The 19,561-nt window shown below is 37.0% G+C and overlaps 1 protein-coding gene across 3 annotated transcripts in view; it reads left to right on the forward strand.

Moving 5' to 3' along the window:
* LOC123533853 (MLX-interacting protein-like) overlaps positions 1-19,561 on the forward strand; it is a 97,123-nt gene that overhangs the window by 22,983 nt on the left and 54,579 nt on the right. For 2 of the 3 annotated variants that reach the window (XM_053519909.1, XM_053519910.1), the window contains exons 7-9: positions 1,785-1,846; positions 2,890-3,816; positions 10,392-10,500. In XM_053519909.1, coding sequence (XP_053375884.1) covers positions 1,785-1,846; positions 2,890-3,816; positions 10,392-10,500 — 1,098 coding nt within the window. Of the gene's footprint in view, positions 1-1,784; positions 1,847-2,889; positions 3,817-10,391; positions 10,501-16,236; positions 18,528-19,561 lie in introns of those variants that run through there. The other variant, XM_053519911.1, reaches the window with a different exon arrangement.

The raw sequence follows: 19,561 nt of genomic DNA on the forward strand, positions 1-19,561 counted from the left end.
AATACAAAGTCCCCTACTGGAAGGCACCTAATTTTCTCTACTGCAGTATAACATAATGAACTGATATCTGTCAATGAAGTATAAACAATATTGTACTACATATACAATATGTTATAACAACACACTTGGATTAAAATGTGCATATATAAAAACCCACAGTTGTTTTCATATTGAATTTTTTTGGCTGATAATAAAAATGTTATCATGTAAGTTATTTATAGTAACAACAAAGGGAAATTAATCTTTAAAAAAAAAAAAAAAAAAAAAAAATCTATATAATATAAGTCCACAAGAAACTCTTTACCAGGTAGAGATAGGTCAAAATACACCTAAAAATTGGATGTAACATGCATGCTGTACCACAGAAAAGTGGTCTCTATTTTTCTCTACCGCCAGTAATAAAAAAGTTACAATAAAATCTATTTATAGTAACAACAAAGGGACGTAATTCTAAAAACAAGGGTGCCTCATGGTGGTGAACATTTGTTCCAAGTTACATCAAAATCCCTCCATGTATGAAGAAGAAATGTTCCGTACAAAGTCATTCTTGAATTTGACCTTTGACCTCTAAATATGACCTTGACCTTAGATCTAGGGACCTGGTTCTTGCGCATGACATGTTGTCTCATCCAGGGGAATATTTGTGCCAACTGATATCTAAATCCTGCTTTGCATGACAAAGTTATAGACCGGACAGGAAAAAAATCCTCTTGACCTTTGATCTCAAAGTGTGACCTTGACCTTTAAGCTAGGGTACCGGGTGTTGCGCATGACACGTCGTCTCATCATGGGAAACATTTGTGCCAAGTAATATTAAAATCCCTTCATGGATGGCACAGATATGGACGGGACAGGAAAAAAACTCTGTTGACCTTTGACCCCCAATTGTGACCTTGACCTTTTAGCTAGGGGTCCGGGCTTAGCGCATGACACGTCGTCTCATCATGGGGAACACTTGTGCTAAGTGATATTAAAATCCCTTAATGAATGTCAGAGTTATGAACCGGACACGAAACAGACCCTGTTCATGCTATGTTAACATTTGACTGCTTAGTGTGACCTTGACCTTTGAGCTAGGGGTCTGAAAGTTGTGCATGACACATCATCTTATTATGAGGTACATTTCTGCCAAGTAATATTAAAATCCCTTCATAGATAGGAGAGTTATGGACCGGACAGGAAAAAAGCCTTGTTGACCTTTGACCTCCAATTGTGACCTTGACCTTTAAGCTAGGGGTCCGGGATTTGCGCATGACACATCATCTTATCATGGGGAACATTTGTGCCAAGTAATACTAAAATCCCTTCAAGGATGGGAGAGTTGTGGACCGGACAGGAAAAAAGCCCTGTTGACCTTTGACCTCCAATTGTGACCTTGACCTTTGAGCCAGGGGTCCGGGATTTGCACATGACACATCATCTCATCATGGGGAACATTTGTGCCAAGTAATACTAAAATCCCTTCAAGGATGGGAGAGTTGTGGACCGGACAGGAAAAAAGCCCTGTTGACCTTTGACCTCCAATTGTGACCTTGACCTTTGAGCTAGGGGTCCGGGTTTTGCGCATGACACGTCGTCTCATCATGGGGAACATTTGTGCCAAGTAATATTAAAATCCCTTCATGGATGACAGAGTTATGGACCGGACACGAAATTGCGGACGGACGGACGGACAGAATGACGGAAAAGTGCATTCCTATAGTCCCCGAAACTGGTTTTCAACCAGTAGGGGACTAATAAATAAGTTAGTATTAGGTGTCTTACTCACAGTTGTTTACTTGCAGAGTTTTGGGTAACTTCAAAGCCGTCCAGTTCTAGTCAAAGCACAGTCAACGACTCAAATCAGGTAGAACATGATATTTATTTGTATATTATTATGAAAAATTTTCAGTACTGTGAAATTGTAATTTTTCATTGATTTTAGATAGAGTCAATCCTTGAAATTTGTTTAAAAAAAAAAACTGATAATAAAAAATTTGTATTCAGTTTTAGCTTGACTATATGAAATTTTTCAAATACATTTGTAGTAGAGCATTTGTAATTACTCATTCGGCAGCATCAAAGTTGTGCATGTAAGCAGGTTTCTTAGAAACTACTAGGCCAAATGCTTTCAAACTTCGCACATGTCTTCTGCATCATGAGATGACCTCATGTGGCAAGTTACATAACTCCTTCTTTCATTTTGTAAAAATTATGTGCCTTTTTAACATAGAAATTTGTGACAGTTTTGCATGTAAGCATGTTTCTCAAGAATTACGTGACCAGATGTTTTCAGATTCTTCGCATGTCTTTGACATCATTGGATGACCTCATGTGGCAAGTTTCATAACTCTGGCTTACATTTTAGCAAAATTATGCCCCTTTCTCAATTTCGAAAATTTTGCTAAAGCTTTTGTAAGCTAGTATTAGGTGAAAGGGCTTCAAACATTTGAGTGCGCTGTCATTAGGCAGCTCTTGTATGTTCAGAAGTAAAAATCTGCCAATTTATTTTTCCATGATTGCATCATGAAATAGCCATTTTAACCAATACCACACAATTTAATACCTGCAAAATTAAATGCTTTAACATTAATAGAGAGTAGACTGCAAATAAAGAGGTTGGAAAGTTGTTCCCCTGGACAAGAAAATGAGGTTACCTGACTGTTCAAAATTGCATGGAACTCATTTCTTACAAATGAAAGACCCACCCGCTTAGCTCAGTAGGGAGAGCGTAGATCTATGAACTTTTGGAGAATGATCCATTACTTATAAAAATTTCAGGACACTGGAAGGGTAATATATCATTCCTGAAACAAATTTTAAACACTGTTTAAATATGGTATGAAACTCCAAAAAAAAAAAGCTTTGGTATTGACTTAATTGTTTGTAATGCTTTTTGTTGCTTTCCAGATGGGTCAGCCTCTTCGAGTGCCTTCAATGGATGTTGACATGGGTTCAACGTCTATGGTACCATCCCCACAGATGGGTGTGTCCCCACAGTCTCCGCCCACACCAAGCAGCAGTGGGCTGTTCGACAGTCCAGTGGCCACACCCTCCCCAGGTTCAACAGGTGATGCTTCTCAGATGATGGTTGATACAGACAATTTCATTCTAAACCAGTTGCAGTTGTTACAGCAACAGAATCATCAAAAACAACAACAGCTGCAAGAACAGCAACAAAAACAACAGTTGGAATTACAGAAACAAAAACAGCTGCAGCAACAGAAACAGCAGCAACTGGAACGAAAGCTGCAGCAGCAACAAATTCAGGCATTGCAACAGGAGCAGCAAAAGCAGAAACAACAACAACAACAGCAGCAGCAGCAGCAACAACAACACCAAGATCAGATCTCGCAATTATTACAAAACACGCAATTGAAAAATCTTATTTTGAGCTCAGGCAATGCGGCAAATATTATTGAAGAATTATTGAAAGGTTTACAAAGTCAACAGCAGACGTTGCAGCAGACGCAGCAACAAATGCAGACGCAGCAACAACTGCAGACACAGTTAAACCAAACTTCAAGTGCATCAAATTCAAACGACAATTCTTTGTTAATAGGATTGATAAATGCAAATAGTCCAAATTCTTGTTCTAATGTACAAAAAACTTCATCAAACAATTTACCGGCTAAACCAAAGCCGAGAGGAAAAATTGGAACTACCAGTATTCTTGAAGCATTGAATGCCGATGAAAACCTAAGTGCTAGAAATAAAACAACATTAAGCCAAAAAACACAAACATTTGCCCAAAGTGAGAAAAGAATGGATGTGTCAAACGCGACTAGTCAGTCGATTGGAGTTAAAAAAGACCAGGCTGGATTTATAATCCCAAATGTAAGTTTAGTATGCATCTAGATTGAAGTTTCCATTCATATATATATTATGGAATCTTTTATACTTGTGTGGGACTAATTTTAATGGTTCCGTCAATTTACAAAATCAAATCCCAGCTGACAAATTAAATGTCCATAAATTTTATTATCATGCTTTCCCTTTTAGAATGGTCATTTTAATCAAAACCATGATGTTTTAATGCCATGGAGATTTAACAATTTTATTACAGATTTTTTAACAAGGTTTTTGTTTATCGAAGTCTCTTGCTACTGCCAAAGCTTACATAGAATTTCAAAACTATTTAATGGAAGAATTTATCATTTTTATAGCCTTATAGGTTGAACAGCCAAATAATTTATCTTCAAGATATTCATTCGCTATATAGAATATCATAACTTGAGGGAGCTCTTAACTTTACATTTTTTACAAAATTCAATTAAGATGCCGGGTCCTGATACCGGCTTTTACTTATGCCCAATTCATAGGTAGTTACTCCCCTTGAATTCTCTTCAATGTAAAGGTACGCGGTGTAAACAAAGATCGATTTTCTTATTTTTTGAGCAAGGGAAAAAATGAGGTCTTGTCCTATACCCATGTATAGGTCGTGTCTTTCTTTCCTGACCAGAATCTCAGTAAAAAAGATGTGACTTGTTCGATGATGGTAATTGACATACTTAGTTAAATACATTCGATGATCATTTGAATACATTTTAAGTAAATATCTTATGATAAAATATTTTAGCGAAAAATGGCCATTGGATATCTTTAAATGATAACTGGAGATTTACCATATGAATTATACTTAGCTGAAAAGTCATATGACCTGCATTGTCTATGTCAAACACAGGCACCTCCATGACCAAGTGGTTAAAGTAAACTTTAAATCGCTGTCCCTCAAGTTCATGCGCTGGGCTAAGCGTATGTTCCCCGTGATGATTTGATAAAAGACATTGTGTCACAAATCATTCGTCCTCCACCGCTGATTTATGAAGAAGTTGGCAGTTACTTGCAGAGAACGGGTTTGTACTGGTACAGAATCCAGGAACACTGGTTATGTTAACTGCCCGCCATTACATAACTGAAGTACTGTTGAAAAACGGCTTTAAACCCAAAGCAAACAAATCAATGATGTGGGTAAGTATGTAGAATTCTTCATGTGAAGAGACCTTCCAGCTGGCTTGCTGAAGGTTGGGGTTCTGCCCTGGTGCCTGCTCCAGATGAAATAATGTCCAAAGGGGCACCCAGATTCTTAAATCCACCATCAAAAGCTGAAAAATTTGTAATATTAGTTGTGTCGGTGCAACTCTAACCCAACCTAAAAATCATTAATACATCAGGAGAAGTTAACACTGAAAGTAAAAATGGTGAACATGAAATGTGGTGTTCTCCCTTGAATTGTGTAAATGCATAAAAGACAAAATGCTGTAACCCACTGATTATCAATAAGAACATATCATATTCATTGCTGAAAAAAGTAAAAACAAAAACAATGCTCTTCAGCCTACTGCTTCAAATTACTTTCCCTTTACCTCTGTGAGTGTGAGCCCTGCATAGGTCATTATGAAAGGGAATAAAATCTGTAGTATAGAATGCACCCAAGAAAAAGAATAGCAGACTAGGTTTTTGAATGAGTCTGTTAATGAGGGTTAATGAAATGCATAACATACCTCTAGCTCCCTAGTATTGCCTTAATGAGGTTTCTATTACACAGACACTTCAGATATGTTTGATGGACACTATTATTTGGCTGGCTTCTGGAATGTCAATGCAACCCAGGTGTCAGCTTGTGCCCAGAATAAATGCCTTGAGGGACATTGGCATACCGGAGGTATTCGTCCATCCCAAAAAAGCTGAAAAGTACTGTCAGTGTGGCTTAAACCATGGTAGTTTGACTAAAAAATTCTATAATAGGGCCCTCTGTAGGCGATTGGTTAAGGTTCCTGGCTCAGAACCACTTGCTCCTCACTGATGTGGGTTTGAACCTTGTTGTGGGCGTTGAATTATTCGAAGGTCATTAGTTCTACCTAGATACCATTCGATGATGAAAATATGCATGGATGGGCTTTTGGGGCCTCCCTCCACCATCTAAAGCTTGAAAGTCGCCTTATAAGCTATAATTGTGTCATTGTGGCGTTAAACCCAGCAAAACAAGACAAAACAAATAAAGCTTTACCACACGTCTTGCTATATATGTGCGACTAAAACTTTGTTGATTTTCACATTTTCTGCATTATGCTTAAGAACTAAGCAAATTATTCAGAGAATCAATATGTTGTTAGAAGTTGTTTGTTTGTTCTCTAATTTAGCCATTGGCAAATATGTTTTGTCTTAAATGAGGTCATTCTTGCGTATGCGTCTATATTGCTTTTTCTATAAATATCTAAACATTTGAGGTTATGTAGACGTATTTTACCTGAAGGTGTAATAGATTCTTTGCTGACGTAGGTTCTTGGAATTTTTACGTTATGCTTACTTAAAAGTGGCTTAAGGCATATTGACTTAGGTCATCATTTGAATAGATTGTTGAAATTCACTTTCAAATTTGTAAAGTTCGCCCAAAGGTAGTAAAGTAATTAAAGTGTATTAGAATTATGACAAAGTGCAATAAAAGATACTTACTTTTATCTGATATAAACTAGTCTTAAATAATAAAGTCCTGTGGGAAAATATGTAATCTAGCATAAAATTGCTGTTCTTGTCCTTTTTCGGGGGGTGTTTTAACAGGAGAGAAAACATGTGTTAACAGAGAGATTCTCGCGCTCATGTGCTGTTAAAACACCTATATATGTACGTTCCATGGCAAAGCATAGTCATTCAGCCCCAAAATGAATAGTTCAAAAGGAAATGACATCAGTATTAAAAAAACAACTCGGACATTCCTGCCCATTTTGTGGAAATTTAATGACGTTGAATGACAATAAATTCATTTGTCAGTTTTTATGCATTTTATGCTAGAATAGCATTAGCGCATCTTCATTTCATGTTATAACATCTTCAGAATCCCTCAGGATACGTTGGTATCCTCGTCCTACCGGGCTCAGGCACCAACCAATCCCTCGGGATTCTGCAGATGTTACAACACGAAAAAAAAACATGCTTTATCCATACATTATAAACTAATCTTGTATAAATATGTTTGGTTAAATAAACCTTTTTGTGTCCCAAAAAATATTTATGGGGCACTGAGACTTGCCCTCGTACATATGTCAGACTTTGTGTCGTTCATATCTCAAAAAGTATTTAAAACTTAAAAGTCATCATACCTCACAAGATTGTAATTCAGCATGGGAATTTGTGCACCAGAGGTTTAAATTTGGATCTCGTACAGCTAGACCAGAGTTATGGCCCTTGACTTAGTAAAAAATATTCATGAAAATGGCCCAATTTTGTGTCACATGTATCTCAAAAATATTTGACCCAGTATTTTAAAATGTACTTGAGTCGTAAAAACATTGAATTTAGAGGATTGTTTTATGGCATGTAAAGTTGTGCACCTGGTGTTCTCTTTGGGATTTCACTCAGCTAGGCCAGAGTTACAGTCCTTTACTTATTGCAAAATACACATATTAAAGTTCTTTAAAGTTTGAGTTGCAAACATCTTAAGAAATATTTTACCTGGGGTCATGAAACCATGTACATTGACAGGAGTGGGGGATTTATATCCTATTGACACGCATCTTGTTAATAATATTTATAATTATAAGGTTTTGTGATAAAACTGAGTATTTCTGAATATTTTCAATCATCTCATATGATTTTGTCCAATATGAAGCACATGCAGCTTAAGATATTGTAGAAGCTATCTCTTTCATCATGGGTTTAAGATTTTTCACATACAATAAAATGAAATTAAACCAGTATTTAAGAAACAAAATTAACCAAAAGTTTAGCCACAAACTACTTATCAGTTAACCCTTATCATGCAGGACACAATGATTCTGCCTGTGCGATCAGTGCAGATCATGACCAGCCTGCACATACATGCAGTCTGATCAAGATCTGCACTGTTTGCCATTCAGTCAGTATCTTTTTGTATGCACCCCTTTTAACATTTAATGATACTGCAGGGGTTCCACTAGACCTGAAAACCCAAGAGTCCCAGGACCCTTGGGCCCAAATTTCTTTTGGGTCCTTTTCCAAAATACAGGAGTCCTGTCCCAACACGTCCATATAATTGACTATATTTTTTTTATTTAGTAATACGTAGATCTTTACCTAAGAAAACAATAAACCAAAGATCATGTTACAGCATAATAAAAAATGTCAGTTTCAGGTCATATAGTCTCATATTGTAAACTAATATTTATCAAAATTCATGTTATTTTGATTAGGTTTTTCTTCTATATTTCATTTAATTTTTAATAACAGAACAGTGCTATAACACTATAAAAATGTATCCAAAATGTACTATCCGGATACTGGCACACTTTCGGAATGTCAGCGGAAAGTAGTTTTTGCTTAGTTTACTTGGCCAACTAAGCTAAATCAGAGATAGTTCCTCAAATAATGATGCTATTTATCATTAAAAACTGCACTGAAAGTCAGTTTTTTTAAGGAATTTTGGAAATATGCATATGACATCGGGTGTAATTAGACTCGTGAACGGACATTCTAAATTTATTTTTGCTTTCAGAATTCATCAAAATTTGTGAAGTTTCTTGTTGAAATTACGGTATGATCACTAAACAATGGTCTAATTTAAAGTTGGCATGAAAAAATCTTGCAGGGCACTTTTCACATGCTCGGTAATCAGCTGCTTACGATAATTTAATAATTGGCGCCTTTTTTGACAGTACACAGGATCTATACTCTTTATCAATTAATTTCAACACTTCATTGGTTCTTCTTACCTATGTGCACTCACCGTGACGTAACTTGCTGATAAAAAAATCAGCGAGGCATGTCTACAGGAGAAAGGGCGGGATTTAGCAGAAGATCAAAGGCAGGAGGGCATGACCGCGAGTGTTTATTTTGGAATACACGTGTCCATCGTGGAAATAGTTTTACTGAAGGAAATGAATGATAAGAGAAAGGATTATCAAAGGAAAATGCCTCCGGGTCCCGGAGGACGCACAGGCAAGTATCATGCCGGGTCCTTTGAGCGTCTTTTGAAAATCTCCCGGGTCCGGACCCGGGGTCCCGGGTCAAATGGAACCCCTGGTACTGTCCAAATTGAAAGATGGACAAGTTCATTATAGAAATTTAGCAAGGTAAGGGTTAGCCACATACTTCTTATCAGTTAACACTGCCTTTCAAATGAAGCAGTATGTTTAGGAGGGTTGCTGCATGGATGGGACTCAGTGCACTTTCTTGTTGTTTTTTATGCCCCCAAAGGGAGGCATATAGTTTTTGAACCGTCTGTCAGTCTGTCGGTCTGTCCGCAATTTTCGCGTCCGGTCCATATCTTTGTCATCCATGGATGGATTTTCAAATAACTTGGCATGAATGTGTACCACAGTAAGACGACGTGTCGCACGCAAGACCCAGGTCCGTAGCTCAAAGGTCAAGGTCACACTTAGACGTTAAAAGTCATTTTTCATGATAGTGCATTCGTGTCCGGTCCATATCTTTGTCATCCATGGATGGATTTTCAAATAACTTGGCATGAATGTGTACCATAGTAAGACGACGTGTCGCGCGCAAGACCCAGGTCCGTAGCTCAAGGTCAAGGTCACACTTAGACGTTAAAGGTCATTTTTCATGATAGTGCATTCGTGTCCGGTCCATATCTTTGTCATCCATGGATGGATTTTCAAATAACTTGGCATGAATGTGTACCACAGTAAGACGACATGTCGCCCGCAAAACCCAGGTCTGTAGCTCAAAGGTCAAGGTCACACTTAGACGTTAAAGGTCATATTTCATGATAGTGCATTGATGGGCATGTCCGGTCCATATCTTTGTCATTCATGCATGGATTTTAAAATTATTGGGCATGAATGTGTACCACAGTAAGACGATGTGTCGTGCGCAAGACCCAGGTCCGTAGGTCAAAGGTCCTAAACTCTAACATCGGTCATAACTATTCATTCAAAGTGCCATCGGGGGCATGTGTCATCCTATGGAGACAGCTCTTGTTTTCTCTAAAGTTTGATATTTCTAACTGGGAAAGTGTCAGTGACTGATTTATACAAGCAATTAGCTGTCTGTCTTTGAAGAACCTTTTACCTTAGTCAGGTTGTATTTTGGAGAGGATAGAATTTGAAAAAATGTTACTGAAGAAAACACAAAAAAAGTAACATGCTTTATAATCCCTAATAAATGCCTGCCTTCCCAACTAAAAAGCGAGTCTCCGCCACACCCCTGCCCCTTCCATTCTCGGCACTGTGAAAGTGTTTTAATTTTAAAAATTCATTCTAGTTGGATTTATGGTTAATAGGCAATAACTGAATATGGAAAATAATGGTGAGAATGGGGTGTTGTAAAAAAGGGAATTTTCATGATTTTGTAAAGACCCCAGTTTGAGCCCTACTAAACTCTGTAAAATTATTCCCTTTAAGCATTAGCTGTAAGGCAAATTAATTTCATATCATTCTGATTGCTGTAATATAACAGTATTACTGGTTTCTTTTCAGGTACCTCTAAAAGGTCGTGGTAAACAGCGACCTCTAGCTCCAACGCCGGCAACCACACAGTCCAGTATTTCCCAGCAGAATTCATACCTTGCTCAACTGCTCACTACTGGTAAGTTTAAAGAATGAAAATTTAGAATTTTATGGTTACATGGAAAAAATCCTAAGTTTTTACCTGGCTTGACTGATAAACTGTTGTCTTGATGGGCAGACTTTGCCCTCATTGACGAACCTTTGCCCTCATTGACAGACTTTTGTCCTCAGTAACAAACTTGCCTTCATTGACAAACTTGTGCCACCAATGACAAACTTTTGCCTTCATTTACAAACCTGTGCCCTCATTAACAAATTTTTGCCTTCATTGACAAATTTTGCCTCTGATTGATCTCATTGACAAACCTTTGCCCCTGATTGACAAACTTTGTCCTTGTTGACAAACCTTTGATCAGATTGGCAAAATTTTGCCCAGATTGACAAATTTGCCCCGATTGACAACCTGTTGTCATCATAGACAAACTCTTGCCACGCTGAAAAACTTTTGCCCATTTGCCCAAATTTACAAACTTTTGCTCATAAGCAGTGATCTCAGCATGTCCAAAACTTGACTGCATGCATCCAAACTATATACAGGTCCCATAGAGCCCTGTTCAGTATCCAAAATTGTGCTCATTCTAAACAGGATGTACTTTATAAGTTTTGCATCACAATTATTTGTTTTTTGAAACCTGAGAGGGTAAGTTTAAGGATTGTAATGAATTAATGGGATATTTAATATCAAGTTTGCAGTAAATTAGTTTTGAATAGCCCTTTGCAATAGTCCTTGAAACTTTTCCCAGCATATTATTAAACTAAATAAATGTAAAATCATTTAATATCGTGGGCATGAAATTACGTGGTTTTGACCAAAACAGGTACTTGATGTATTTCAACTTTGAATATAAAATGAATCGGTCTTTTATTTTTGTTATGCCCTCCTTTGAAGAAGGAAGAGTATATTGTTTTCCAGATGTCTATCGGTCAGTCTGCCGGTATGTAGACCAATCCATGTCTGGATGATTACTCAAGAACTCTTGGGCCTAGGATCATGAAAGTTGAATGGGAGGTTGGTCATGACCAGCAGATGACCCCTATTGCTTTTGAGGTCAATAGGTAAAAGGTCAAGGTCACAGTGACCCAGAACAGTGAAACAGTTTCCAGATGATAACTCAAGAATGCTTGTTCCTAGGATCATAAAAGTTAATAGGGAGGTTGTTCATGACCAGCAGATGACCCCTATTGATTTTGAGGTCAATAGGTCAAGGTCACAGTGACCTGGAACAGTGAAACAGTTTTCGGATGATAACTCAAGAATGTTTAGCCTAGGATCATGAAAGTTAATAGGGAGGTTGTTTTTGACCTAATAATTTCTGTTCCTTGTGCAATTACTGAATGCATCAAGGGGGCATTTCGTGTTCTACGAGCTCTTATTTTCTAAAAATGGATTTGGATTTAGTTTCCTGGATTGATATAACTGTGAAATCCACACAAATGAGTACCCAACAAATATAAATGATTTTACAGTAATATTTAAATGGCTTGCGGGTGGTGTCCGATTTCTTCAGAAATGCATGCACAGACAAAACTGCAGATGTTATGAAGTAGTCACCTTAAACTGATATAGCTTTGACTTAACCAGGTTTAATTTCAGCTTTATTTTGATGTACATGTAACATCTTGAAATTATGTCTTGTTCCCCATCACACTTCATTTCCGTTCAATAACTGGAGAACCATTTGACCTAGAACCTTCAGACTTCATAGGGTGTCAGGGCTTATGGAGTAGATGACCCCTATTGTTTTTAGCTCACCTGTCACAAAGTGACAAGGTGAGCTTTTGTGATCGTGCGGTGTCCGTCGTCCGTCCGTCCGTGTGTGCGTCCGTCCGTAAACTTTTGCTTGTGACCACTCTAGAGGTCACATTTTTCATGGGATCTTTATGAAAGTTGGTCAGAATGTTCATCTTGATGATATCTAGGTCAAGTTCGAAACTGGGTCACGTGCCATCAAAAACTAGGTCAGTAGGTCTAAAAATAGAAAAACCTTGTGACTTCTCTAGAGGCCATATATTTCACAAGATCTTCATGAAAATTGGTCAGAATGTTCACCTTGATGATATCTAGGTCAAGTTGGAAACTGGGTCACGTGCCATCAAAAACTAGGTCAGTAGGTCTAAAAATAGAAAAACCTTGTGACCTCTCTAGAGGCCATATATTTCACAAGATCTTCATGGAAATTAATCAGAATGTTCATCTTGATGATATCTAGGTCAAGTTCGAAAGTGGGTCACGTGCCTTCAAAAACTAGGTCAGTAGGTCTAAAAATAGAAAAACCTTGTGACCTCTCTAGAGGCCATATATTTCACAAGATCTTCATGAAAATTGGTCAGAACGTTCACCTTGATGATATCTAGGTCAAGTTCGAAACTGGGTCACGTGCCATCAAAAACTAGGTCAGTAGGTCAAATAATAGAAAAACCTTGTGACCTCTCTAAAGGCCATATTTTTCATGGGATCTGTATGAAAGTTGGTCTGAATGTTCATCTTGATGATATCTAGATTAGGTTCGAAACTGGGTCACGTGCGGTCAAAAACTAGGTCAGTAGGTCTAAAAATAGAAAAAAATTGTGACCTCTCTAGAGGCCATATATTTCATGAGATCTTCATGAAAATTGGTCAGAATGTTCATCTTGATGATATCTAGGTCAAGTTCGAAAGTGGGTAACGTGCCATCAAAAACTAGGTCAGTAGGTCAAATAATAGAAAAACCTTGTGACCTTTCTAGAGGCCATATTTTTCATGGGATCTGTATGAAAGTTGGTCTGAATGTTCATCTTGATGATATCTAGGTGAAGTTCGAAACTGGGTCATGTGCCATCAAAAACTAGGTCAGTAGGTCAAATAATAGAAAAACATTGTGACCTCTCTAAAGGCCATATTTTTCATGGGATCTGTATGAAAATTGGTCTGAATGTTCATTTTGATGATATCTAGGTCAAGTTTGAAACAGGGTCATGTGCGGTCAAAAACTAGGTCAGTAGGTCTAAAAATAGAAAAACCTTGTGACCTCTCTAGAGGCCATACTTGTGAATGGATCTCCATAAAAATTGGTCAGAATGTTCACCTTGATGATATCTAGGTCAAGTTTGAAACTGGGTCAAGTGCCTTAAAAAACTAGGTCAGTAGGTCAAATAATAAAAATACCTTGTGACCTCTCTAGAGGCCATACTTTTCATGGGATCTGTATGAAAGTTGGTCTGGATGTTCATCATGATGATATCTAGTTCAGGTTTGAAACTGGGTCAACTGCGGTCAAAAACTAGGTCAGTAGGGCTAAAATTATTAAAATCTTTTGACCTTTCTAGAGGCCATATTTTTCAATGGATCTTCATGAAAATTGATCTGAATGTTCACCTCGATGATATCTAGGTCATTTTCGAAACTGGGTCACATGCAATCAAAAACTAGGCCAGTAGGTATAAAAATAGCAAAAAACCTTGTGACCTCTCTAGAGGCCATATTTTTCATGAGATCTTCATGAAAATTAGTGAGAATGTTCACCTTGATGATATCTAGGCAAAGTTCAAAACAGGGTCACGTACCTTCGAAAACTAGGTCAATAGGTCAAATAATAGAAAAACCTTGTGACCTCTCTAGAGACCATATTTTTCAATGGATCTTCATGAAAATTGGTCAGAATTTTTATTTTGATAATATTTAGGTCAAGTTCAAAACTGGGTCACATGAGCTCAAAAACTAGGTCACTATGTCAAATAATAGAAAAAACGATGTCATACTCAAAACTGGGTCATGTGGGAAGAGGTGAGCGATTCAGGACCATCATGGTCCTCTTGTTGGGGTTACTCCATCAAAGGTCAAGGTCACAGGGGCCTGAATATGGAAACTATTTTCGATCAATAACTTCAGAATCACTTGACCTAGAATGTTGAAACTTCATAGGATGATTGGTCATGCAGAGTAGATGACCCCTATTGATTTTGGGGTCACTCTGTTAAAGGTAAAGGTCACAGGGGCCTGAACATGGAAAACCATTTCCAATCAATTACTTGAGAACCACTTGACCCAGAATATTGAACCTTCAAAGGATGATTAGACATGCAGAGTAGATGACCCCTATTGATTTTAAGGTCAATCTATGAAAGGTCATGGTCACAGAGGACAGAACATTGAAATCCATTTCGGTCTTGAGAATCATTTGACCTAGAACATTCAAACTTCATAGGGTGAAAGGACTTACAGAGCAGATGACCCCTAATGTTTTTGGGGTCACTCCATCAAAGGTCAAGGTCACAGGGGGCAGAACATAGAAAACTCTTTCCAATCAATAACTTGAGAACCATTTGACCCAGAATGTTGAAACTTATTAGGATGATTGGACATGCAGAGTAGATGACCCCTTATGATTTTGGGGTCACTTGATCAAAGGTCAAGGCCACAGGGGCCTGAACATGGAAAACTGTTTCCAATTCATAACTTGAGAAACGCTTGGCCCCAAATGTTGAAACTTAGTGGGATGATTGGACATGCCAAGTAGATGATCCCTATTGCAGCCAACCATCAGTGTCTCTTTGACTTTTGCTCCTTTCCCCTATTGACTTCTTGCCTATACGACTATGCAGTGGGGGGAGACATGCGCTTTTCTACAAAAGCATCTTCTAGTTTGTGTATTGCTGTCAAAGTGGTCTTTTTACCATAAGTAGGTGATGGGGGTTGGGGGAATCAAGTTGTCTATGTGTTTGCCTGTAATACAGCATTCAGTATTTGATGTTTAAAATTGCTGCCAAACACTTAATAGGATCAAAGTTGACAATCAGCTTCTCTGAAATATAAATAACATATAAAAAAAATCTAGTATGAGATCTACTGCATGTATGAGGACTTATAACTGCTTTGGGGAAAGAAAAGGCAGTTTTTTTCTGATGTAAACATTACTGAGTTTGTCAAGGTCAGCAAAACTAGCTTAAAATGGTGTGTATGTTTAAATATAATTACATTTTTTTTGGCCACAAAATTAAGGTATTAAAATCAATTGAAATGAAACTTGGCCATATCAGATGTTACCTGTATTTCATCCCACACACCACATAGGTGAAGAAATATTCAATAGTCTGGAGCAGCTTATGCATGATTTCATTAAAGGGAAAAGTACATGTTCCCAGAAATTGCAGACATTTCCTTGTCTTTAAATTAACTGCAGTTGAAACTCGGTATCTTGGACACCATGTGATCGAGCGTTTTACTTCATTTGTAATTGAAGTCTTGTCTACCAGATTTTCAGTGAGACCATTTTGTTAAAGAGGTCTTGTCTCAGTTTTTCAGTCGAGATCTGTTTTGTCAGTGAGATAATTTCACTCACTTTTACAGTCGAGATCATTCTGTCAGTGAGATTTTGTCTTGAAATTGTTTTATCAGTGAGAACTTGTCTTTCAAGTTTTGCAGTTGAGATAAATTTTGTCAGTGAGGTCTTGTCATTTAGTTTTAAGTTGAGATCATTTTGTTTATGAGGTAGTGTCAATCAGTTTTGCAGTTGAGACCATATTAGCTAATGAAGTATGATCCTTGTTTTTCCAAGTTTTGAGATTGTTTTTGTTTTTGAGGTCCTGTCCAACAGATCTGAAGTTGAAATCAGTTTGTGTATGAGGACTTGTCCTTCAGATTTGCAGTTCGAAACATAATATGCTTCCTTGTAGCCCTGTATTTTCAAGAAAAGTGAATACATGGAAAATGTCTACCTTGAAATTTTGTTTTTACAAAAGGTCATTGATGTTTTTCTTCTCATGGGATGCAAGTTTTTTATTAAATGTAACAAGTCTGTATCAGCTTGCAGATAAACTGTGTTGCATTTATCTGTGTCCTTAACTCGAATGCACTCATTCAATCATTTGAAATTTGAATATAAATGGGTAATAGAAAACATGATATCTTTTGCAAAAGTTGACATACAGACTCTCATAGTTTTAAAACATACCTGGATTGTTATGATGTAAATTGTTGAATATTGGATAATGCCTAATAGATAGAAAATTAGATTGTTGTTTGTTGTGTAATTGACCAAGGGTCAGATATTGATAGTACATGTGAACATAAATACAGACAGCATTTCATTTACTTTGAGTTCACGGGGGACTTTAAATGACTCTTTAATAGATAATATTATTTCGTCTGCCGATAATATTATTGCGTCTGCTTGCATGTAGACTACTTTAACTTCGCTATTGATTTTGAGAACATTGTTTCTTGACTTTACGAATAAAATCTGAACTAATTGCAGCATTGAAAATAGAAGATAAAATAAGTTAGCTGTAAGAAATTTTGATGTTCTGTGCGCAGTCTTCTGATATAAGACTGCATATGAAGAGATTTAAATTGTAGGCAGTAGATACTCAGTATTGTAAAAATGTACAGAAGCAGAGGAAAAGCATTGAATAATGACATTAATCTGGATAATGCATTTCGGGTTAATAGATTTTCTGATAATAAATTTTCGGATACCAACATTCTGAGATGGATTGGGGAACTGAAAGATATACCAACAGCCAGGGAGTTCTTGCTATGGATGAGAGGAAAATATTCTCGATCTGTTCCTAAAGATAATTTGTCTTTTGACGATTTTGATGCCATGCAGCAAAATTACCAGTGTTCTGACACACATTCACAAAGAAATCAGGATTCTAGCAGAACAAATTCGACAGGTTCGCACTTTCTTTTATCAGACAATATGAGTAATTATCAAAACCAGAATACAGTATTTAACAATGCGTACACCAATCAGAAAGGTGATAATGCATCCAGATCGGCAATTGCATCAAATTATTTTAATTTGAAGCGCAATGAAGGACAGAAATTTCGGCAGATGTCAGCAGATTCTCAGACTGAAGCCCAGTTGAGTCGTGAAAATAAAAAGATGCAGAAGAGATTCAGAAGGAACACAAAAGATTCAAAAACTAAATTTATCAAAGGAAATGGAAAGAGAAAGCGTGTGCAAGATAGTGAAGAAGTTATTGATTTAACTGTTGAGGATACTGTTGAGATGCCATATAACCTATCTAAGAATCCAGTAGAAGTCCATGACAGTATAAGTTCAAATGTACAAGAGAATTTGATATGTTTTGCACCTTACGAGGAATATGAGACAGATTTTGATTACGTTGATGAGAACTCTATTCTAGCAATACATCATAGAAACTATAGAATCGTACTAGAAGCCAAACGAGTAAAAACAAGTCATGTTGCAGCGAAGGGCAGTGAATTTGTCAAGAACAAACAAGATTTATATGGTCAGTTACAAGGTAATAATTCCAAGTTTACTGCAGAAAAGAGAAGTTTGAATGATTGCAAACATGTTGGTAAAACTAAAACCAAGTCTGATGACGCAGAGGGTGAAGAAGAAATCGACTTTCAGTTTAGAATTGATCCAGAATGGTATTTGGATGATGAATTTGAGCAATATGAAGCAATTGATTACTCAATAAGATCAAAGTCAGAAAGTGGTCCAGAAACTGATAATAGTGGCAAGCAAGTATATTCAAATTTAAACTCTGAGAGATTGTCTGGTTATTCATCTGAAAGGGTTCCTCCTAATATAGAGGAAAGAAGGGCAGACAATTTTCTTAATGGTTTAGATGCTCCTGTGACATTGAACAAAAGTTCAAAGGGGAGTTTCAATACACAGAAGGGACTGGTTACTTACTCATCATGTAATAAAACTAACTGTTCAGAGAGAGTGACACATAAAAATTCTGGTAAAAAATGTACATGCTCTGTCAAGAATAATACAGGTTTAGTTAACTCTGTAGATAAACTTGGGCATTTTTTCCCCGTGGCTCAAAGCAAAACAGTGTCTCTTGGTGAAAAGAAGACAGAAAAAGTTAACTGTTTCGGTACAAATGAATTAAATAAAAAAGCTAGAAGTACAGAATTGTTCCGATTGCTTACAACAAGCATTCAGTATAACACTATCGAAAGAAACAATGTTAGAAAGACAGATGACATGGAGAAAGATAATACATGCACAAGAAGAGAAAAGAAAACTTTAGAAGACGTTATTGATACAATGATCACTGATATAATGGACAGTGAAGAAAGTTGGTAAAAGTTCAGAATTTTGTGTTAGATTTTGGCAGCCATAGGCAGCTGTGGTAGTTTGAGGTTTAATTTATGTTAAGGTCAGTGCTTTGTTTGGAAAAAATAATTATAAAGCGACTGGTCGAAAGATTTTGCATTAAGAAGAAATCGTAAAAAAAATCTGCTAACATATTATTTTGTAAAAGTGAGCTTAACGTTCTGACATACATTATACCTCTCCTGAGCTCAAAGTGTGTTTGATTTATCTGTTTATTTTAGAGATGGCAATGGTTAACCGGTTAACCAAGTACTTGCTTGGTGTTCTGAGTATCGATTATGAAATGTAGTCATCGGGTACTTGGGGGGAAAAGAAAGAATACGTTAGTTTTAATGTGGCCGCAGCCGTTTAAACGACACCAAAGTGTGTACCTGTTACCTTTTCGATCAGTTACCTAGATTATACAAACACAAAGGTGAGAATTGATGAACAGTGGTCAATAATGACACATGTTTGCAAAAATCTTGTAAATTGTAATTATGCTGCTTATTGCAGTACCACTTATATCATAAACAATTAGAAAATCACACCACAGCTATGTGCAAATGTTGAAATTAGCGGTACATCATAAAGAACATTATCCTTCTTAATATAAAAAGTAAACCAGTCCAATTTTATGCCGACTTAGCAGTTTGCTCCAGAAGTTCCGCCTAGCGTTTCATTAGTGGCTGATATATAGAATAAAAGGTTCTCATTCTTACTGTTATTGTTCTAATAGTACATTAATAGTGAACAAATGCTAAATACTGCCGATTCTCGCCTATTCCCATTACTGAAACCACTTTGAACGAGTAACTGAATACTTGATAAAAAAAAATCAGCAGGTGCTTGAGTACCAAAATCGTACTCGTTGCCATCCCTTATTTATTTTCTTGGGTCTAACATTGCACCGACACAATTAGGTCATATGGCAACTTTTCACCTTTGATGGTGAGTGAAGACTCAAGGTACCCCTCCTTGCATTATTTCATCATGAGCGGGCACCTGGGTAGAACC

Source organism: Mercenaria mercenaria, chromosome 12 (assembly GCF_021730395.1).
Source record: "Mercenaria mercenaria strain notata chromosome 12, MADL_Memer_1, whole genome shotgun sequence".
Lineage (NCBI taxonomy): Eukaryota > Metazoa > Mollusca > Bivalvia > Venerida > Veneridae > Mercenaria > Mercenaria mercenaria.